At 40.0% G+C, this 24,210-nt stretch overlaps 1 protein-coding gene across 2 annotated transcripts in view; it reads right to left on the minus strand.

The window, feature by feature from the left end:
* Nucleotides 1–24,210, minus strand: part of CPVL (carboxypeptidase vitellogenic like) — a 139,391-nt gene that overhangs the window by 11,135 nt on the left and 104,046 nt on the right. For both annotated transcript variants that reach the window (XM_063099980.1, XM_063099979.1), the window contains exon 12: nt 13,068–13,250. In XM_063099980.1, the coding sequence (XP_062956050.1) occupies nt 13,068–13,250 (183 nt within the window). The remainder of the gene's footprint in view (nt 1–13,067; nt 13,251–24,210) is intronic.

A 24,210-nucleotide genomic window follows, 5' to 3' on the forward strand; every position in this document is an offset into this window, starting at 1 on the left:
ATCTTACACAAGTATTATGCATATTCTTTGGTATGTATTCAATATTTAAAATAAAAAAGAAAAGAAAAACCACCTACTGATGCCGTCAAGCTCACAAAATTCAATCTGTAAGAAATTTAACATGTTCTCTGCTGTGCTTTTTTCTTCTCTCCAACATAGAGATGATGAGATGGGACCTATGTCTAAAAAGTTAGGTGGGGAGGACGCGGAGAAGCAACTGAACTGAAAGAAAGGCGAAAGTAAGCAGCCCCCTCTGGCAAGCAGCTCCTGAAGACAGAGCTGGTGCCAGAATCCAAACCTTGGGACTCTGACTGTTGTATAAAAAAAAATAAATATTAGAAACAAAAATAAATACCCATGTCTCCATGCTGGACAGCAGAAGTGCAGTAAATTGCCAAATGTTTGGATTTTTTGTTTTGATAGTTTGTTTCCCACTCTCGAAATCTAAGCTGCTATGGTTCCCTTCTTCCTTGTTTCTAGTGTTAGAAGTTCAGCACAAATGAAAAACAAACGAACTAAACAAAGAAGGCTGGATGAGCTTTGTTATTGTCAACAGGGATGTTTCCGATTATTGTAAAACTAGATGGGACTCAAGGCTTTAGAAACACCTCATTACTCAAATTAACCACTGTTATTTACTATTACTAGGCTGCCATGTAGCAAAATGTTGAACACCTTCTAATTTTCTACTTCTACCTCTCAACAAGACGGTTTCCTTGTTATAAGTGGAGTTAAAACTGAATACAACTGCAGTCGTTCCAGGCCTATCTAATAAATAATATTGGACCCATTTCATCATCTGAACCTTTAATACCAAATGAACTCTATAAACTGAGGGAGAGCTTCTTGCCTTGTGAAAACAGATTAATGCTAGGAGAGGTCCATTAAGGGCAATAGAACAAATATTTATTACAAGCTTGCTGGGTGCCAGACTTCAGTCCTAATAATGAATCCTCCCGTGAGAGCAGTAGGTGATAATATTTTCCTCATTTCACAAGTGAGGAACCTCCTGGAGCAATTAACTTACCCAAGGTCACACAGCTAGTACATGGTGGAGTTAGTGACTTAACACAGTATCCATTCTCTTAATCCTTCTACTGTATCGCTTGATATGGTGATAGCAGAATCACCCAGGTAATAAACTAGGGACAAAATTCAAGTCTACTTGATAGCTTCGCACAAAACTTCTTAGTCTGGGCTCACCAGAGGTGGTCTGTGTTTTGGGTTGTGGAGTGTCTATAAGTTATTTTCAACAATTCACACAATCTAATGCATGGGTTCTTAATCTTTTCTTGTGCTATGGGCCCCTATGGCTGTCTGCAGCAGCCTGTGGACACCCTCTCACAATAATTTTTTAAATACATCACACACACATACATTATAGATTACAAATGAAGCCATTACATTGAAATCATCCAAATAGTAAACAATAAATTTGTGAATAGCAATTACTGTACTCCTTTATTAACACATTCAGTAGAAGCAACCAATGAGTCTGATAACTACTCTAATTTTAACATAGTGATGAGCATAAAAGTTATTTCACAGTATCTGTGACAGCATATGTGATATTGTATTTGAAATGAAAGTATCTCTGCTTTCTACTGGTGACAAAGTCAAAGGTACTGCCACTGTGATTTGTTGCCTACGTTCATAATGGAAGGAAATGCTAAATTTCTTAATTCATAATGGAAGGAAATGCTGTTTCAGTTAGAGGTTAGTGAAAATAAAGATGAAATTTTTTCCCTTCCAAGTTTACAGACCCATTGAATCCTGACCACAGACCCTTACCCCAGGTTAAGAACTCTTATTAAATAACCCAATGATTATCTCATGGAAATGCTACTAAGTTTACTCACGATAAGACTTCACAGTCCCAAACACTGTATTTTTTCTTTTTTTTTGCTGTGACATTTAATTATATCAATCCATTATAGTATTTGATCAATAATTAACATCCAGAAACAAATCACTGTGACTGGTGGACAACATCTTTGCTGAGAACCACTACGGTGGATGATGTTTAAAGCGGACACTGTTTGATATAGTTGCTTCTTTGTTGGAAGGTAACACAGACACACCACTACCTAAGAGCACTGCACACCAGGACCATGTAATTTCAGTACAGCACAAAACTCTGCTGGGAAAAGGAAGCTAATGCTTTGAATAAATAAAAGAGTTTTCTACAAGTCTTAATTACCTATGGTCTATCAGTGATTTGAGAGAACAAAGACCACTTGTAAAACCTACAATGCATTGGCAGGGACTAAGTCTAAAATTTAGCTTAAGGTTTTAGTTGAAGATTTCAGAAAAACAGTGCCATACCAGTAGATACTATTGACTGAAAGACACATTTCTAAATGTGATGCTTCAGATTAATGGCTGCTTTGTTCAGGGTAAAACAATGTTCTCAATTTTCTGGTTAGCCTGTAAGTAAGTAAAGTAGGTCAAGATTTAGAGCACCCTTTAGGAATCAGAATGGAAGTTTATCCAAACATGAGCAACACAGGGTTCCTGCAAGATGGAGGCCATGTCAACACCAATAGAGGGACAGAAGACATCATTATTTAGGGTTCCCAAACTGGCTGCATATTATAATTCCCTAAGAAACTTACATACTGATGGCCAGGTTCTACCCCAGACTAATGAAACCAGGATATCTGTAAAGAAGGCCTGGGAATCTATATCTACAAGGGTGACACACATTGGTTTAGGGAATAGTAGTGGATTAATGATGGTTCCAAATTCTTTGCCATTCTTCCCACCAGGAGAAATCTGGCCTTGCTCTGTGATGTGCTTTGACCAAGTAATGCAATGGAAATAATCTGGGACTTCTGAGTGCAGGCCTTAAAAGAACTGGCATCTTTTGCTTCTCAGTTTAGAAGACCAATGGCCATGTTGTGAAGAAGTCCAGGTCAGGATACTACATGATTAGAGGCCATATGGAGAGAGCACTGAGGGAGAGGAGATCATCTTGGAGGTCCCAGCCTTAGCCAGACTCCCAGCTGAATGCAGCTGCATGTGTGACCTCAGACTACCCCATCTGAATCAGAACCACCCAGCCGAGCCCATTCAATCCACTTAATTATGAGAAATAATAAATTGTTGTTTTAAGTCATTAAGATTTGGAGTGATTTATTATTTCACAATAAATAACTGAAAAAGGAAATATTTACTGACGATTCTTTATTCTTTTCCCTGAAGGATCTGTCCTTCCTATGTTGGAATCTAGATATGTGTTGAAAACCAAGGCCCAATCCATCTTTCCAATGCAGATATAAGACATAATTACACTGAGAGTTCAGGCAAAATCTTATATCATGCAAACAAAGGAAGATCAATTTCCATGTGGTCTTAGGCAAACCACCAGCCCCTGCTGTTCCCCCCCCCGCCATTCCTGAGCGCTAGCATGCACATCATCTGGGTGGCCTCTGTGGTTGAAACAGAGATGCACCATTGTCAAGGCTGGATTTGCTGCCCAGCTGCAGGGAGCGTGGTCAGCTGACAGCCTCCAGCTGTCAGCTCTATTATGGTCTTCCTCAGCTGCGGAGAGCTGCCTTTCTCAAGACGATGCCCTTCCTGGGGCAGCCAGCATTTGGTGACTGAGTGAGGTGGGTGTAGAAAGGCCTGGCTATTTTGGCCCAATATGGGACACTCTGATGGAAAATAACCTCCAGACCATTCCCTGCCAGCTTTGTCTGGCCTGCATCACAGTTTTATTTCTCCTTCGGTCCAATTCTTCTTCTGCCCCCTTCCTTCCACAGGTGTTGATCCCTAATAAACAGCTTGCATCCCCAGCTTTGCCTCAGTGCCTGCTTTTGGAAAACCCAACCTGTGACTGCCGTGACGCTGATTGGGAGGTGGGGTGTGGCCTAATTGCTAGGTTCTGGCATTCTGCCCACAGTCTGACTCCCAGAGATGGACAGAGGATCTTTCTCCAGGTCTGGAAGATGGAGACCAAGAACCCATGAGTCAGGACATCCCTCTTTGTAGAAGGCAACAGAGCTGGAGGAGAGATGAAGATTCTGTTTAACAATTTCTGCAACAAAGCCAAAGCATTTTCCCAGGGAATTAACTGTATTTGGTGATCATTGTCTCAAATCTATTTAACAGTTACTGTCCTAACTTCTCATCCCCTCTCAAATAGTCAAACGCAAAAGTCACATCTATTGCTCTTTGCTTCCTGTGATCATATCCATGCACCCAAGGACTTGTGAAGACCTTTCTGGAACTGTTAGTTGCTTCAGAAACAGTTCATAATGCTCCTTAAGCTGTTTAAAATTCTAAAAAACTGAATTGTCAGCAGGAAATCCAAGAAAGGTAGGTGGCTAGCTCTCTGTCATTCCCTCTGTGGATTATCCGTGGCAACGTTCAAATCCTAGCCTGACTGTCCCTTCCATTCAAAGCCCTGTGGTCATTCTTTCCTCCATTTTTCAGTTGTGAGTAGTCAGAGAATCCAACTAAAGTTAACATTAGTATTGGAAACGCCCAGTTAGAAGGCTGTGGCTGCTACTGCTCTGTCTGCAAACTGGGCTCTCTCCGTCTGCCTTCCTCCTTGTGAGCATTCCTCTTTCCTTTATTATGAAATATTCCATGTGTTGCAGGATGTGCTGCAGAATACACGGTCCAGCACCACCACGCCACCCTCCTTGCTGCTGCCACGCACTCACCCCAGGGCAGGTGCGCAGCCTGGATCCGGCCCACCAGAGTATTCCATCCCCTGCCCGCTCCGCTGCCCTCATAAGGACCCTGGGGTGAGGTGGAGAGATTGAGACTTGGGTGTCAGATCTCAAGTACTATTACTATTTGAAGTCTTGAATTTCTCATGTGACGCTCCTATTTCCTCATTTATAAATTAGTAAAAAAACATGACTTAGTTTACAGAGTAGCCACTAGGATTCCATAGAACTGTGGATAAAAAAGTGTGTGGCAGGCCACGGCCTAAGGGCTCACAAATGCTGAATAAGTGGTGGCTGTCCTCAGTGTCTCCTTTGACCTTCCCAACACCCCGATGAAGTAGCTGTTCTCACTCAATGTTCACAGAACCAGTAACCAGCCCATAGCCAGTAAGTGGCAAAAATGAAATTCAAACCAGGTCTGTCTAACTCCACGGTCCACCTTCCTCTCACTACACCAGACCGCCTCCAATCGATGATGCCTCTCCAGAACAGCCGAGCTTTGAGGGTGGTGTGCTCCTTTCCTTGGGTTTCTCTAGAAGTAAGCACTAGCTGAAGGTCTAATTCCTGTTGGAAACCAGGACATTTTGGGAGATGCCCCTGAGGAGAGTGTGGCAGATGATAGTCCTGAGGGCTCCATAAACCAAATGCGGGTGGGGGTCAAGGTGTCAGTCTTGGTGCAGGACTTGTGCTTTAGGAGGCTGCAGGTAGCTAGTAGGGTCACCGAGGAGAGACCCAGGGACATTAGTATGTGGTGCTCATTCTGTGGATACTCAGCTTTCAAGCTGGTATGAGTGCACAGAAACGCCAGCTCTTGAACAGGAAGTGTCCTCCCAGAGTGGACATTCCAAAGCTAATATACCCCGACCTTTTTCAGGAGCTCGGAATCAAGCATTAAGAAGGTAGTCTTGTGAAACAGATTGAGAATCTTCTTCCAATAAAGCTCTTAACACAACCCCTACTTCCTGGGTCTCCCCACCTTGAATTCATCCTATTGCTGCCGTTTTAAACTACCATAAGAACAGCTTTGAAAATGTGTTTAAAAACCTTGAGTGGCTCTGTACTGCTTGAACAATGGAACACACACCCTTTAGGCCACCATCAGGGCCCCATGGTCTGTTTCTGGTTTCTCTCTCAGCTCATTCTCCAAGCTCCAGACTCGAACCCAGACTATGCCCTCACCCTGTGTCCTGCCCTGTACTCTCTTATCCCTGGCTCTGCCCACCACTTTCTCTCGTTTTGGCCAATTTCAGCCTGTTTTCTTTTCTTAATATTATAAGTTTCCAGATAAAGCCATCACTTTTCTTAACACTGGATGAACCAGGCCTCACCACCAACTAAGCTCTAGTGCCTTTTTAAAAACCTGATACTCTATCCGTCTATAATAGGAGGTGGTCACCATGGACAGGATTCAGTTACAGTAGATGTGAAATACATTCTTTTTCAGGCCTGCTTCCATTACGGCAGACACGTATCCAGGCTCCAATTCTAACTGTACCAGCATTCTGCTGTGATTTCATCATCCCAGTGATGGGTACGCTTGTGAAGTAGAAAAATACTGGGCTGGAAGCCTGGAGACCTGGAATCCAGTCTCTGCTTGGACATGAAATGGGTAGGAGACTTTGAGAAAATCACTTAACATCTGGGCTTCAGTTTCTTACCTGGAAAATGAGATCTAAAATTCATTCTGGCTATAAAAATGCTCCCTAGCTGAGATAATCCATCCTGTAAATATTGAATAAACTCAAATTTATATTGACATCGAAAGTATAAAATAAAAATAACAATGACTCAACCGCAATCAGGGAAATTAGACTTATTGGAAATGATGCAAAACTCATTATAGCAAATGCCACACCCAGTAAAATTTGATAAAAATGAAAACTCATCAATCACTCAAACCTGTCTTTCAATGTTTACATGAAGAATAATTAGTCTCAATTAGAATATTTTCAATATATAATAATAGAAAAAATTGAAATGGTTTAATTGCTTTCTTCAGGACATTTAGCTTCAGTTTATACTAGAAAAATGTCTTTAAAGAAATTCATCATTGTGGCTATTATTCTGATTAAAATTTTTTGTTTGTAAATGTGGAGTCAACACTTCCTTGAGGCTGACAAGATGATTCAATGACGTAAGAATAAAATGTCCTGCATTTCAAAAGGAGCAACAATTTCAACACAGATATGAATAGCAACACAGATTATGAACAGCAACTTTGACACTGGAGGAGGGCAAAGAAAGACCCTAAAAAGAATAACAGGGTGGCCGTGACAGTGATAACAAGGGTTGTCAACAGCCAAGAACAAAGAGGATTAGATCTCAGGGACCCAGAGATAATGGTAGTAGGGCTCAGAATCAAGATGGGTGCAGGGGCTACCCATGGTCTTGGTTATCTATTAGCCTGAGAATTACATTCTATATGCAGTATATTCCTCTCTCCAAGTAGATATAGATAGAGGTAGATATATAAACACACACACATATATATAAGTGTAGAGAGAATTATGACATTTGCTGAAGGCCACTATACTGTTCTACATTGCCTGCTAACTGAGCCCTTCTGAGCATTAATGAAAAACAGATACTTCAGATTTTTGTTAAAAGATATCTTAGAGATAATTCAGTCCAAACCATGCATTTAACAGACAAACTGAAGTGCAGAAAGTCTGTTGCCCCAGATTATATACAATGCATGTCCAATTCTTAGAACGGTAGAAATACGGTACCAAAGACTCGCTGCCTTCTAGGCCAGAACCAACAAGAAGAAACAAGAAACGTTCATTTTCATCCTATCTCTGAGGGCTGGCTGGAGCTGCATTTGGTTTCCCTGGGCACTGTCCATGTGATACATGGGGAAAATTGCCCCCTCAGTGCCCTGTTGCTCCCCTGGGAGAGCCAGCACCCCTTATGTGAACACTTTAGGTAACCATCCGGAGACCCGTCTACTTTGGTTTTGATTTTTTAAATTAAGAGCTGTGGTGTTTGGCAGAGAGTGAGGTTTCTTTTTTGGCAGACACATACACATGCTTCTGTGTTGTGTGTCTAATGCTGAAAAGCAAGTTTGTGGCTAAGGTTGGTTTTCTCCATTATCAGATGCTTGACATTTGGACAGTATTCCCAGATCCAAGCCTCACAGAGAATGCCTTTGTCCACACAGAGCTCTTTCCCTCCTCCGTTCCCCTCATCTCCAGGCACTACCCTAATCCAGCACTGAGGCACTAAGGGGGAAGGATTTTGAAATCACCTACATAAAATGCAGATCCCTTGCTGCGTGGTAAAACACTCCCTATCACAAACATATGTGGGCCTTGCTTCTTTTGTTACCCGGTTTTTGGCAGCCGGAGGAGCACCATTTCATCCCTAAATGTGTTTCGCGTTCACAAGAAGAGTCGGCGGGCTTAGTGTGATATTTGCCACCAGTTTCTGACTGGCGGCCAACTCCTCATCCCACCTCTGTGGCACATGCTGCCCTGAAGCGCAATCTGGGCTCCCAAGCTGGACGTTTTATGCGAAGAGCCAAGCAGGATGCATGCGCAATGCCAGGCACTGGAGCATGTCAGCAGGCTGGTCCGGGGGACATAAAATAACAGGTGGTGAAGGCAGCCGGGAAAGGATCTTGAGGAGTGAGTGCCTGGTGAGATTCACATTACAAAGCAGTGCAGTGGACAGGGAGATGCAATGTATACGTCGCTCTCTGCAGCTCAACACACATGTTTGACCTTAATGGCCTGAATATTAATATTTCAGCTTTCCCTTATGGGTTGATTTTCAATAAAATATTTTCCCACATCTTGACTTTGACTATTTATAATTTTCCTTTTGTTGTATATATTCTTGTAAGCAATCCAGGGTAATAATAATAAAGATAAAAATAGCAACATTTACTGAGTCAGACACTGCTCTAAGCTTATTAGCTCATTCAAATCCTCTCAACAGTCCTATGAGGATACCATAGACTGGGGGGCTTAAGCAACAGGAATTTATGTCTCCCAAGTCTGGAGGCTGGGATGACCAAGATCAAGGTTCTGGCCAATTCGGTTTCTGGTGAGTGCTTGCTTCTTGGCTTTCAGACATTGGCATTGAATCAGGACCCTACCCTTATGACCTCATTAAATATGAATTATCACCTTACGGGACCTATCTCCCTATACAGTCACAGTGGGGACAGAGCTTCAACATATGCATTTGGGGAGGACAAAATTTAGTCTGTAGGTATAATTGAATTTTTTTTTAATTTAATTTTATTTTGTCAATATACAATGTGGTTGATTATTGTGGCCCATTACTGAAACCTCCCTCCCTCCTCCCTGACCCCCCTCCCTCCCAACAACCTCCTTTCTGTTTGCTTGTCGTGTCAACTTCAAGAAATTGTAATTATTGTGTCTTCTTCCCCCCCCCCCAGGTTATCTGTGTATTTATTTATTTATTTATTTTTAGCTCCCACAGATAAGTGAGAACATGTAATATTTCTCTTTCTGTGCCTGACTTGTTTCACTATAATTGAAATTTTTTTTAAAAAATGAGTAAATGCGTTAAACAGCAAATTAGAAATAGCAGGAGAGAAGAACAGAGAACTAGAAGAAAGATCAGTAGAAAATATCAAAAGTGAAGCATGAAGAGAAAAATGGATGAAAATCAAGATATAAGAGATAAAATAAAAAGGTTTAACATTCATGTAAGTAGAGTCTTAGAAGGAGAGGAGAGAGAGAGTGGAGCACAGGCAATGTTTGTAGAGATAATGACTGAAAACTTTCCAAATGTGACAAAAGACATCAAGGCATATGTATTAGTCCATTTATGTTGCTTATTAAAAAAAAAAAATACCTGGAACTGGGTAATTTATAAAGAATGTAATTCATTGCTTACAGTTTCAGAGGCTGGAAGTCCAAAGTCCAGGGAACACATCTGGTGAGGGTCTTAGTGGTGGCGACAGTGACAGCAGGGTATCACAACGTGAAATGGTGGAGGAGAGAGAGGGACAGTCCCTCATGCCCTCTCCTTTTAAAGCCCTCAGAATCATGCCCGTGACCACCATTACTAATCCTTCACTAAGGCATTGTCCTGCAATCTAATCACCTCTTCAAGGCCCCACCTTTCAATTACCATAATAGGATTTCCCACCCTCAACAGTTACTGTGGGATTTAAGCCTCAGTGAGGTTGGGGACATCCAATCTACAGCACCACAGTTTCAAAAAGCTCAAGAAACTCAAGAAGGATAAATATATATATTATAAAAATCACACCTATAAGTCCAAAATTTTTGGAAAATTGAAAAGAAAATCTTAAAAGCAGTCAGGTGGGGGGTGGGGAAGCAAACACAAAAACCAATCAATCACCTTCAAAGGAACACTGATAAAAGTAACAGCTGACTTCTCATCAGAAATGATGCAGGTCAGACAATAGTGTGCTGAAAGAAAATAACTGCCAAGCTAAAATTCCATTTCATGGAAAATGTCCTTCCCAATTAAAGGCAACATAAAGACATTTTCAGACAAACAAAAACAAATACTTTTTTGTCAACATGACTTTACTAAAATAAATACTAAAGAGTTTCTCTAGGCTAAGGAAAATAATCCCAGTCAGAAGCATAGAAATGCAAGAAAGACTGAAGGGCTACTGAAGGCGTAAATATATGGGTAACTCTAAGAGACTGTTGGCTGTATAAAATGCTATAAATAACATCTTCTGGTATTTAAATTATATATAGAAATGCTTTGTTTTTTAGATGATAACACAAAAGGCAGGAGGGTTGGTAAGGAAGATACAGTGCTCTAAGGTTTGTGCATTTGTCTGGAAAGTGGTAAAATTCTAATTTATATTAGGATCAACTAAGTCTAGAATTTATATTGCGCTTTCTAGTATAGTCTCTGTTTTCTGTTGCTTCAAACAGAATATCTGAAACTGGATAATTTACAAAGAAATGAAATTTATTTCTTACAATTTTGGAGGCTGGGAAGTGCACCTGGTGAGGACTTCAGAGTCCTGAGGTGCACAGGATGTCACATGATGAGAGGGCCAGAGCATGTTCATGTGCTCTCTCCATCTTCTTATAATGCCACCAGTCTGCTCCCATGATAACCCATTCATCCATTCCATGAATGGGTTAAACAACTCATGAGAGCATAGCCCTCATGATACAATCACCTCTTAAAGGCCCCACCTTTCAAATAGTCAAATTCCCCACCCTCTTAATACAGTTACACTGTAAATTAAGTTTCAACATGAGTTTGGAGAGGAGAAACATTCAAACCCTACAAATCACTAAACAAGATTAAAAGAATGTATAGCTAATAAGCTTATACATGGGAAAAAATGATATAGAACACGAGCAATACAGAAGAGTGCAATAAAGAAGAAAAAAAGGGAATATAGAACAAGTGGGACAGAGAAAACAAATAGTAAAATACTCATAGTAGATTTAAACACAAATACATCAGTAATTACATTAAATATAAATGGTTTATTCCAATAAAAAAATATTGTCAGGGTCTATAAAAAAAAAGAATCCTACTAAATACTGCTTAAAAGAGACACATCTTAAAAATAAGGATACAGAAAGATTGAAAATAAAAGTTGAAGAAAAATAGGCCATGCAAATACTAATCAAAAGAAAGTTGGCATAGGTATATGGATATACTACTATCAGCAAAGTAGACTTTAAGGCAAGAGCATTACTAGAGATTTAAAAAAGGGTGATTCATAAGAATACAAGATTTAGTACCAGGAGATATAGCATTTCTACAACTATGCCGGTAACAACACAAAAAGAATATAGCAAAAATATACGTAAAAGGAGAACTAGAAAAATCTTCAATTATAGTGAGAGATTTTAACAGACCTCTCTTGTTAACTGATAGGACAAGCAGGAAAAAAATAGAGAAAAGAAAGGATGTGAAGATTTGAACAATAAAATTGTTAAAATTGTTCTAATTGATATATAAAGTGCTATAACCAACAACTGCAGAATCAACATTCTTTATAAATATATAAGGAACATTTACCAAAAATAACCATTTGGGGGGCCACAAAGCAAGTTTCAACAAATTTCAAATGATTGAAATTATAAGGAATATGCTTTCTAACTACAAAGCAGTAACAGTATGTTTCCTTATGCTAGGAATAAGTGCAAGAATAGAAGACCCAAAATGTTTGGAAATTAAGCAATACTCTTTTAAAAGAACCTATTAGTCAAAGAGGACAAGTCACAATGGAAACTATGAATAATTTTTAACTAAATGATAATAAAACTATGACAAATTTTAGGGTGCACATAAAGCCAGGCTTAACAAATTCATCACATTGAGAGCATGTATTAGAAATGAAGAAAGGCTGAAAATTCATGTTTTTAGTATCTACTTTAAAGAGTTTAAAAAAGAGTAGTAAGTCACACACAAGGAAAATAACAGTAAGAAGATAAGGTTTAAAGCACAAATTAATACAATGGAAAACAAAAATACAATAGAGAAAATCAACAAAGACAAAAATTGGGTCTTTGAAAAGAATAATAAAATTGTTAAACCTCAGGCAAGAGAGGTACAAATTACTAATACTACCACAGATCTTAAGAGACATTAAATTATAGTAAGATGATGTTACAAAAGCAACTTTATGTCAATGAATTTGAAGTTTTAGATGAAAGAAATTCCTGAAAAAATTACAGCCTAAGAAAACTGACACAAAAGGAAATAGAAAAGGTGATTAATCCCATATTTATTACAGAAATTGAATCTGTAATTTAAAATCTTCCCTCAAAGAAACCTCCAGGCCCAGATGGCTTCAACAATGAATTCTAACACTTCGAGAGAGTATTTCAGACACTAGAAAGAGAGGAGACACTTCTCAATTCATTTTATTAGGTCGGCATAACCCTGATTCCAAAACCTGAAAAGGACAATCCAAGAAAGGAAAATTCCAGGAATTAATGTCTGACCTCTGGAGTGGAGGCTGCACTAGGGGTATCAGCTACAAAGATTTTGTCCCGGGGCTCCACTTGTAATATAAAAATGTGATCACACCATTTTCCAGAGGTGATTATGTTGATCCTTCCTCTTGTAATTTGTCAAGCTCTCCTTTTTATCTTTCCCCACAAATAGACTGTAATTCTCTCATTAAAGATTTGCCTCTTTGGACTGAGTTTATGTCTTTTTAATTGTCTCCTTATCTCTCAAACAATGCCTAAACCTTTGTCTGGTTTTACATTAAGTCCTATGTACTTTCATGTGAACTCAGGTCACTCTTCTCTGCGGAAAGCAGGGGCCCTGACGACACATGGTGGCTGTTGTATGACTTTTCTTAAGGCCAACCATGTCTTATTGGGATTCGGGCTTTATCTTCCATCCCATTAGCCCACTCCCACATCCTGCAGCCCCCAAATGTTTTCATACCTGATGGAAGTCACCCACTTGCCGTACATAACCAGCCACTTCATCATCAGATTTAAAGATCTTCCAAACTTTTCTTTTCGCCTTCCTGTATTCCTGGGATCCTTTCCAGTCCATGGCCATCAAGGAGTGCTCTGTCAGGGGAGCTGCTACGATGATGTCCAGTTGGCCATTGTAGATCAGAACCTGGAGTGAAATAAAGCCATCAGCAAACGCAGGATTCAGAAGGTGAAGGTAGCGAATCTATCCAGGTATAGGTAGTAAGCCAGCAAAAGAGAAAAGGAAACACGAGCTTTTCTGCTATACAAGTAGCACTCAAAGAGGCCAGCTCTGCAGATTAGAGGGGTTTTCTACCAGTTAACCATACACTCCAACAATCTAAAATAAATTCAAGCCTGTCTCAACCATTGAATTCTTCCAAGTTTGATTCTTTATAGTAATCTACATAAAGGCCTTGGTTACAAAAACATTTGTGATGTATTACCCAATGATATATATAGGCTTTCCTTGGATGTATGGCTATGCTAAGAAGGAAGATTGTGGTTACATTTTAGTGGAACTAAGGAATACTACACCCTAGGATTTTCATAAAGTCTGCATTTCATTAACTTCAATTTTAGGCACTGCCATAGCTGGTAAGCAGGGCATTCTCTTGGGGGTTGCTAATCCCCATCGCTCTTCCCTCCTACATTGATTTCAGTGGCAACTATAATTTTTTGAGGCAGACAGACAGATGCAGGTGCCTCAACTTTGTTACTTATTGGAGGCAACTCTGCCTGCCATGCCACTTCCCAGATTTCCTCTTCTTAACTATGACAGCCACTTGTCAACATTGAAGAATGTCCTTTCTTCCTAGAATACATTTTTCTTTTTTGCCAGACTGATGGTTATCATAGGAGAAACAATGCTGAGGCAACTATTCTCTTTCCTCTCAAAACAATTTTCGGTTTGTTTGAAAAAAAATTCAGATAATATCCAATGCTGATAAGGTTGTAAAACTACTGGGGATAGTATAACATGGTAATACTCTTCAGGAAAGCAATAATTAATAATTTGCCTAAAGACTTAAAAATGTTGAGATTCTTTGTCCCAATAATCCCAATTTGTAGAATGTATTCTATGAAAAAAAATTATATGACTGTATTCACTGAGTCTTACTATAACTAACAAAACTTGAACACAATCTAAAAGTCCTATAACTGGTGAGTAGTTAAATACACAGTGGCACAGGAATTCTATGGAATATTGTAAAGCCATTTAAAATGTTTGACTGAACCATGACACCATGTGGAGAATGCTTACCACATGTTAAGCATAAAAGCTGAAAGTCAAATATGAGATATATCACAACTACAACTGTATAAAATAAGTATACACGTTCACATACATGGAGTGAAAGCCTGAAAAAAATTAATGCAGTTGATTAATTTAGATAGTGGAAATCTGAGTAATTTTCTCCTTTGATTTTTGTCTTTCTTACGCTATTTTTTATGCAACTAACATGATATTGATTATAAAGTATTGCCACTCTACCCCCAGCTAACAGGTTTTCCTCAACTCGGTGCTACCTTTGATCTATCTGGAGCCTCTGATTTGGCCCAAGTGAAGACCTTTGTTTGAATCCTCAGATTGGATATAAAATGTTTCAATGCATATGTTTCCGTCTCTGCCTTCATAGTGCAGGCTTCTTAAAAGGTTTAAATGTAATTAAAAAGCCCAGGACTATTAACACACTCCAAATCCTCAAGCAGCAGTGAGACGGGATGCAGTCTAAGATGAAAGAGCCCAGGGCCTCCGCTGCAGGAGCACTGGGCCTTTCATGTCCCCATCACCATCATCACCCCCACTCTCCCAGGCAGAACCCGAGGCAAAAATCCTGACAGATGTAAAGCCTCTTTAAAAAATCAACTTCACTACAACAATAAAATATTTGAATTGTTTACACAAAGAAATTACCTCAAAGACCTTGAGTACTTATGGCCTATGCAAAACCTCCTACAGCTGTTCTGGCCAACAGTATGGAAACAATTATGTATGATCAGTACCATCAAACAAGGCTAACTACTTCACCATTCTAGAAAGGCCTGATGATGGCTGTTTAACAAAGATCATCATGTACAAAATAACCCCTCTTCTAGAATTCAATGAAAATATGCTTATTAATTAGCAAATACACAAGTATATTATTCATTTTTCCTCTCCACCACCAGCTTGTGTCATCTCCCATAAGAATATCTTGCAGCTACCTTTACTGACTATCATTGCTGTATTTTGAAATCAATGTGAATTTTTTTCATCCTTAAGGGGCAATAAGAAACTCCACAGGTTACAGCAAAAACAGGTTTACATGTACAGCATTAGAACGCATGTTTGTTGAACTGAATTGAAATGAGGCCCATACCCTGAGTTGTTTCCTTTGTTATTCAAGACTCATCATAAACAAGAACACCAGCTCTGGAACAAGGCAGTGAAGAACTGAACTGCATAATTTTGCACAAGCAGTGTACAGAAGGCCTGAATTTGGGGCATATGAAAATCTTTCTTTTGCAAAGCAAGGAAAACATTTTTAACTTCTAAAGGACACATAAATCAAATGCAACAAGAAAAGAAATCAGATTAATGATCAAGTGAAGGGATTTCAGAGCTGGCATTTAAAGTGGTCAGCATCAGCATTAAATATAAGAATTTCAGAGCTTTTATTTTTACTTAAATGTCACATTTACTCTGATCAGCCCCCATAAGTATATCCCAGTCAAGTGCCTCCAGGCTGGATGAGTGGGTGAGGTCCCAGTGACTGTGAGTCTGAAAAGCCAGGTGGGCATAGCACAGAAGTGGTCTTAACGGCACATATCAGCTACCCACATCCTGACACAGAAGTTCCAGGGCAGGACCTACGCCCCAACAGGTTGGCCAGTCATGAAGGCTGTGCACACATTCACCTACTCCTCCACTGGTAGGGTGACCAACTGTCCCAGTTTGCCCTGGACTGAGGGGTTCCCCAGGATGTAGAGCTTTCAGTGCCCAAACTGAGACAGGCTGGGGCAAACCTGCACCTGAGGCTTGCTGGGATTTTAAGCAACAAGGCCTGAAGACAGAAGGGAGGAGACAAATGAATGCAGCTTTTAGCCATGCTTCCCTTGTCAGCAGTGATTCGAACAAACAAAGGAGCAAGGACAGGGCTGGTTGGAGCTGGTTTCCAGCGACGTAGCAGGCAGCGCCCTGAGCACCCAGTCTCCCCACTTTCTTTCTGGCTAGCTGCGAGGCCTCAGTTAAGGAGCAAAGGCACTCCTTTTCAAAACTCCGTAGAGGGCAGGCTGGTTAGCTCATTGAAACTGGTGGTTATGCAATGACATGGAAAAATGCTTATCATGTGAAAAAAATTAATGAAAAACTGTGATTCTATTGCTTGTGCTCTATTACTGCTACCTCTAAAAAATAGGTTTCAAACTCGGGGAAAGCTTATATCAAAATACTGGCAATTAAAGTAACTGAGGTATGGTTGATTTGTTTTAGCTGGACTATTTTCTAGTTTTTTGATAAATGTGGTCAACAATGATTTTATAAGGAAAAAATAGCAATACAAACAATAACACAAAAAGGTTGGGCACCTCCATTTGGCAAAAGATAGGTCTTTGTGGGGAAGAACTCATGATAATTCAAATACAGCCAGCTTTCAATTTCTCATGACAACTAGCTGAACTTTAGTTCATAGACAATTTTAAAAAATTCATTCCAGAATTTAAGCATTTAATGAGAGATGGCATTAGGTGATTTAGATTACAAACATCCTTTTTTTTCTTTGTCAGAAGGCAGAGATGAGAGAAGCATTTTTATTACAGGTTTTTTTTTTTGGTTTATTTATTTATTTTATTTTTCAAAGTGCTTTCATGAACATATGGATTTATTCTTGTACTGCTTCACAAGGTCGGGAAGAGAAGCACTGCACTGCCTATCTCCACTTTACTAAGGAAACTGTGATACTGTGAGATGCCACAGTGAGTCCTAGATCCTGGATTTCCAAACTTCTACTTAGAAGTCCTTAAGAAAGGAGCTAGCATTTATTGACAGCCCTCAGCTAAATGTTTAGCACTACCAAAATCCTCTGGACACTGGGAGCTGGTTGAGGATGAGACATAGCTCCTATTTCCAGTTCAGAAAGAATCTTGGTCTGTTGTCCGACTCTGGTGACAACGCTCAGTCATTTCTCTTCGGCTGTATGGACAAGGATGTGTGCAAGGACATTACTCACAGCTGGCAACAGATGCCTTGCTTCTGCTACAGGGAGTGGCCTTGATTCAAGCAGCTGTGGAAGAGTTATCGGCTGCTTGAAGACAGAGACTCTGAGTGCTGCTATATCTGCAGCTCTCGCACAGTGCCTGACACCCATACGACCTATTGACAACGGCTGGGTATGGATTCTGCTCTGTAAGGTTTTGTGTAATGCTGTGACCATCTGCTCACTCATGTCTACTCTTCCTTTTCCTGGTAACTGTCCTTTGGGCCACTCATGCCTTCAATGGATATAGCCCTGGTGGGAGCTGTCAATCACTGTGTCCTACCTCTTATGTGCAAAGAATGAGCCTGTAACCCAACTTAGGGCACTCATATGCTCTTTCCCTAAAATCTGAATCCTGGGCAGAGGGACACAGGTGATGAGTCTATTAGTTTTGCTACCTAGATTCCCAGAATTCTCTCTGGTCCCTATCTTTTCTCACCTCAGTTCTTCAAGTTTCCCGTGAATTCTGTGACCTATCATGTCTTCCAATCAATTCCTTTCATGCTTCTGGTAGCCAGAGTTGTTTCTGTTGCTAAAAACCATGACATCCAAACTGATACACCATTGGACCAGTGCCATACATGCCAACATGCCGTAACTGGGAACCCTAGACATGTGGGTTAACTTCCATGAGTTTCAGTCCCCTTTTCTGGGCATGAAGATGGTGAGACTTATGTCAAATTGTAGTGAGAATTAATGAAATCACGTACACAAATTCCTCAGCACAGGGCCTGGCACAGAATAGGAGTTTAACAAGGATTTGGTCCACGTCCTTCTCAAGAAAGTTGATGATCTGATAGTGACTTACAAGACTCAACAAGGCACTTCTTCTAAAATAAACCTTCTGACTACACGGATGGTCTTTTTGTGTCAAATACTTGGTTGCTAATCTCACTCTTTCAGACAAAGGCCTATAAGTAGGAGGAAATCCAGCCAGGATAAACCTGAACTCCATGTACTCAAACTCTTGAAATAACACGACTTCACTACTAATTTTACACACACTGGACATGGCATCTCAGTCTTTTCTTGAAAGTGAGAGCCATAAATTCATGAAGTACTCTTTTAAAGGAAGATTTCATTTTGAAGCACCAAATTCAAGATCACAAGGAATTTCCCAATATATAATTATTATATATAATATATATATATTATATAATTATTATATATAATATATATATTATATATATATATATTACAAAAGTACAGTAAAGAGTATAGTTTCTGCAAGGAAATTTTTGAATAATCCTAGACTCTTGCATTGTTATTATTATGTTGTGGACTGTGCTAAGCACTTTACAGCACTCCCAGAAGGCAGGTGTTATTCACCCCATTTTAGACACAAGGAGGCAGAGGGCAAAGAGGTGAGCTACTGTACTCATGATCTCCGAACAGGGGATAGAGATTCAAGTTTAGACCAGTCTGAGTCCAGATTGTGTGCTTCCAAACCCTAAACCATCTTCCACACTGCCTCACTGCCTAAGGTCACTACCCCAAAAGAACACACTGAACAGGTGGTTTATTCTATATTTGTAATTCCACATGCAAGGGGCAAACCTAAAGGTAAGCACCTCTCTTTGGAATGAAGGATACATGTTTACAGTTAAGAGCAAAGATTCTGTGACTGTATTTGATTCCAAGCTGTGCCACTAACTAGCAGGGTAATTTTGAGTAAGTTATTCAGCCCATCTAGAGCTCAGTTTCCTCATCTGTAAAATGGGTATAAGAAAAGCACATATGAATTGTGAGAATTACATAATTACATAATACAATGTATGTAAAGCTCTCAGCATTCCAGGCACATAGTAAATGTTCAAAAAATGTTAGATATTATCAGTATCAACACATTTGAAACAAGATAAAGTACATGACAGCTCACCAATTTCTAAATGAAATGTTACCTGTGGATTGCAATTGTGACTTAGGATGTAGGAGCTAGAATTCCAACATGACTGCACTGTGTCATTGTTTTTGACAAAACAGCAGAGGCTTACAAAATTAGCATGACACTTGTGGGCAAGAGCCTTCAACTCCAGGCCTGGCTCAGCCCCCGCAAGGCCTGTGATTATGGAGTGATCCTGACTTTGTCCTCTACTCATTCTGAGCCTTAATTTTCTCCTCTATGAAGTGGAATATCTATATCTTTGAGTTGTTGGGAGGGTCAAATAGGACACGAGATGTAAAAATTTCTTGTGACCTGAAGAGCAGAATTTTACCAATGTTTTTGTTACTCTTTATCACAGATAAAAAGAAAAATAATTTCTATACTGGATTGCAGAGGTTTTAAACTAGATGTATTCAGCTTGCATTCAGCTTGTGGATTTATTTGTTTAGCCCAAGTAAGGCTTTATTATTGTCATTTTTTCACTTAGATGCTGATGTTATGGGCTAAATATCTATGTCCCCCCCAAATCCATATGTTGAAACCCTAATACCCAATGTGATGGTATTAGGAGGTAGATCCTAAACATCTCCTTTGGGAGATGATTAAATCATGAGGGTGAAGCCCTCATGAGTGGGATTAGTGGCCTTATAAAAGAGGCCCCAGAGAGCTCTGGAGCACTCTTTCCATCATATAAGGATATAACAAGTCAGAAGTGTGCAACCCAGAAGAGGACCCTCCTCAGAACCAACCATGCAAGCAACTTGATCTCAGACTTGCAGCCTCCAGAACCATGAGAATTAAATTTCTGTTGTTTCTAAGCCACCCAGTCTACGGTACTTTGTTATAGCAGCCTGAACTATGTTAAGACAGCCAACATTTAAATACTGGGAGATCTGACCACTCTGGGTCTGTATTTCTGCTCAGCCACAATGAGCTAACACTGTGCAGCAGCTGCCCTCCGAGACAGCCCCACCCCTTCTCCAGTGTCCTCATGCACAGAGGTGCAGGGCAGTTGTCATTTACACAGTGCTTGTGCTACTGTTTTTCTTAGAAAAAAAATATTTCTCTGTATCCATGTCTCTGTCATGGGTAGAAAAGAAAAATCAATAGATCTCAGTCCAACACCACTCATTTAGTTCATTTCCTCCTGGACCTGCAGGCAGCTGAGTGGCACTTCCATCTCACCCGGAAGGAAGTGGCCTCTGTCTGAGCTGGGGAAAAGGGTGCCTGCTCCCTTATGTACATACTGTGTTTTGTTTGTTTTCTCCATTGGTTCATATGAAAATCTATACTTACTCACAGACAAATATTTATGGAGAGCCTGGGGACTAAGAACCAAGAAACAGATATGAAGAGAAGTGACCCTTGTCCTCATAACACTTCAGATTTTTTTTTTTTTTTTGAAAACTTTTCAAAACAGTGAATAATCAGAAGAAGACAGGCAAGTTTACTCTTTCATTCTCTAAGTTTTCCTTAGAAGAAGGGCCAAAAAAAGTCAGTTTCACTTAAACATTTCCAAAAAGCTAGTCATGTTAACAGCTCAAATCATAAACTTTTCAGGTTCTGGATGCACATAAATCAGCAATTTATTCATGGATTCAACTCTCTCAGCAAGAAAATCTCTCCCTAATTAAGACCTAATGAATAGAGTCGGATGATGATTATCCCTTATTTTCCACAGCATATGTCTCTAGAAGGGTAAATATTTTCAAGGCAGATATAAAGCATCCAGCAGTTTTAGCCAAAAATACCTGCAGGAGAGGATACCTATAGACTCATTTAGGAAGACTTCACACCCTCCAAACTCAGATTTTTACCATAAGTAAGGGGTGCCACATGATAAGCAAAGGTAAAAAATGAGATCTATGCTCTTAAGATGCCTGTATAACTTGGAAGAAGGATGTGAGGCAGAAGTATGCATAAACATGCATTTTGGTATATTTTCATTGTCACAGAATAAAAGCAGAAGTCTGAAATTAAAACACATGAGGTCCCCTTACTGATCTAAAGTTTACCTGTCTTTTGTTGTTGTTAAAAACAAAAACAAAACTCACATATTACCCACAGAAAACACAATACTCTTCTCTTTATTCTACAGTTACTTCTCTACTTATTAGGAAAATTCCAGAAACACCACAGAAGGAGGTTTTGGTCTCTCGGTATAACAGGAAAGCAAATTGTACTTTTGTGAGGAGGCTGGATTTTTGTTGTTGCATTTGTAGACGAAAGATTTATGCTTATATCTTGGCCCATTTACAATACATCATAATACTTTGCAGACAAAGTTATGCTCTTTTCCCAATGATCTAGTGACCTTAATCTCTAACATTTTGTGGTTTCCTGTTTGGGGAAATGATTGAACAGCAGCCTAAGCTATTCCAGGCTGCACAGCATTCCCAGTTGGCCTCTATCTGTCTCAGTTTTGAATGTTCTCCTGTTCACTAATCAAAAAAAAAAAAAAAATTTTTTTTTAAAGAAACTTTCCTTACAGATGCTAAATCAATGAAACTCCTACAAAGCAGCCCTCCACACTTCCTCTTCTGGCTGCTTTACTTATCAGTCTTCTATTACAAACTCTAATGTAACTGGGGGTTCTTTCTGCCTGAAGCAATTAGCAAGGCTCACCAGTGCCTTTCCCTTGAACAGAAGAGCATTAATTTCACTAATATTCAGCTCAACAAACGATAATTCCCAAGGGTTTCCCAAAAGCTCAGCTGCAAAAGAAAACTTTGATTCAGCTCAGGCGTATAACAACGTTTAAGAAATGTTCCCGACTGAAGGCAGAGTTGTTACCCTTCCTTGGACAATGCCTTGGCTTCGGCCCCGGTTGCCCATTGCTTGCACTTTTGGCTCTAGTCCTTCCTGGTGCCTTTACAGGGACTTAGAGATGTAATGCTTAGGAGCCTGTGTCCCCAGGGCCTGCTTGGAGAAGACTGTAGTAGAAAAATATTACAACTACTGAATGAAACAGTAGTCACTTCTGCAAACAAGTTGTTCTTAAAAAGGGATATATTTTGCTTCCAAGTTTAGGGGGAAAAAAGAAGGAAAGAGAGAAAGTGAAGTTAGAATAAACACCCCCATGTGCCCACCATTGCCCTCCCTGCCAGCTGGCTTTGCCAAGAAGGAAAAATGAACGTGGAGCAACAAGTGTGAGTGTCCAGCCATTACACAAATAATGTCTTTCAGCCAAAAAGACCCATCCCTGCTTTCTTGCAACTTAACTCTAAATAATTTAGTTGCTTTTAGAGGGGAACAAGAAGCAAAGACAACCTGAAGAGGATCCAGAAAGCCATCACTCCACCCCAGGGATCTCTGAAAGAGTGTTCCACTACCTAGAACAGCACACTTAAGATGACTTTTAATAATGCCCCAGCATAATATCTTCCCTCTAGTTTGAATACAAAAGTCCTGGGGGCCCACTCTAGGGGGTCCCTTTACTCTGCTTCTTATTTCAGGGTCTGTTCTCATAGCCCTTTTCTGATCCTCTCACCTCTCAAGAATCTCCTCCAACCATCATCAATAACTGGACTTTCATCAACTGAAAGTGCCCCAGCAACAGGCCTGCCTCCTCCCCGAGACAAATTGCTCCAGAAGAGGAATGTCTTCCCTGGTTGTCAGGAGGTCAGCTTCAAGGTCACACCCAATGTCTTCCCCAAAGACTGCAAGGTGCTAGCCAATGTCATTACCCTACCTACAGGTGGGTCAAGGAGCCAATTTCTTTCTCTTTCCACATCATTAAATGTATTTAATTAACAATTATACATTTGCACACAATCCCACCAACAAGAAACAGCCCTGCAGAGCATGGAAAAAATGCTTTAATTTATAGGTAGTTAAGTCTATAGTTTTGACCTAACTTGAAATGTGGTGAGTCCAAATTGAGATGTGCTATAAGTCTAAGATACACACAGGATTTTGAAGATTTAGTACAAAGAAAAGAATGTAAAATATCTCAATAAGTTCTTAGTATTGATTGCAAGTTGATATGACAACATTTTATATAGAAAGAGTTAAGAACAAGATATTATTAAAATTGATTTCACCTGCTGCTTTTACATTTTTCATGTGCCTTCTAGAAAATTTAAAACTGCCTATCTGTCTTGAATTGTATTTCTACTGGACAGAATTGGTATACTTGGGTTTGGTATATTCTAGAAAGAATATTGGTCACTTTGTCAACAGTTGCCAACTGACAGAAAAGTGATTTCCAAGGACAGCCACTCTTATAGGAACAGTTTGCAGTTCATGAAGCTGGATTAAGGAAATTGTAAAATATGTCCATGTGGAGGAGCAGCAGCAGTGTCACTGTGGAGTAGACAGGAGCTATGGGAAAATCCCCCTGACACCAGCTCCCCTGCTAGCTCCCTGCTCCCTGTCATTATCACCACCACTCAAGTTCAAAATAGCACTGCTAGGAATTGAATGGATTCACCATGGATTATGAGGGGGGAAAAAACAGGAACGCTGTAACCCCTGCCACTAATGCCCTTCCCAGCTAAAGTTATCCCAAGCGCCAGCAGAGAGCAGGGCAGGTTTATCACAGGAGAAATGCTAAACAATCTGCAAAAGGCATTAGTCTAAAGATGCTCAGAAGCTCCCAGGAAGAATATGGACAGTGGGAAGGGAGGCCTTAGAGTGCTCAGAAAGACAAGCATTTGGTGAGGTGCAGTTCACCTCAGATTCCGGCTGGCCCATTCGCATCCCCCACCCCCCACCAAAAAACTTGTCTTCTGGCTTGAGAAAATTCTAGTTCTCTTTGAATAAAGATTACTTTGCTTTCCTCTTAGAAGAGGACTGAGAGCAACAGTAAGTAGGCACTCATCCAGTGGGCCAGAAAAACTGCTGCCGGGAGTTTAATTACTATCTGACATTATCAATCCCCCACTCCCACCCAGGTGGGCAGTGAAGTTAGTGGAAGGTTTCCAACTGCGTTGATCTCCTCATAAAAGAAGGCAAGTGCCTAGTTGCACAGCTTACTATTCCTT

This window comes from Cynocephalus volans, chromosome 6 (genome assembly GCF_027409185.1).
Source record: "Cynocephalus volans isolate mCynVol1 chromosome 6, mCynVol1.pri, whole genome shotgun sequence".
NCBI classification, from domain to species: domain Eukaryota; kingdom Metazoa; phylum Chordata; class Mammalia; order Dermoptera; family Cynocephalidae; genus Cynocephalus; species Cynocephalus volans.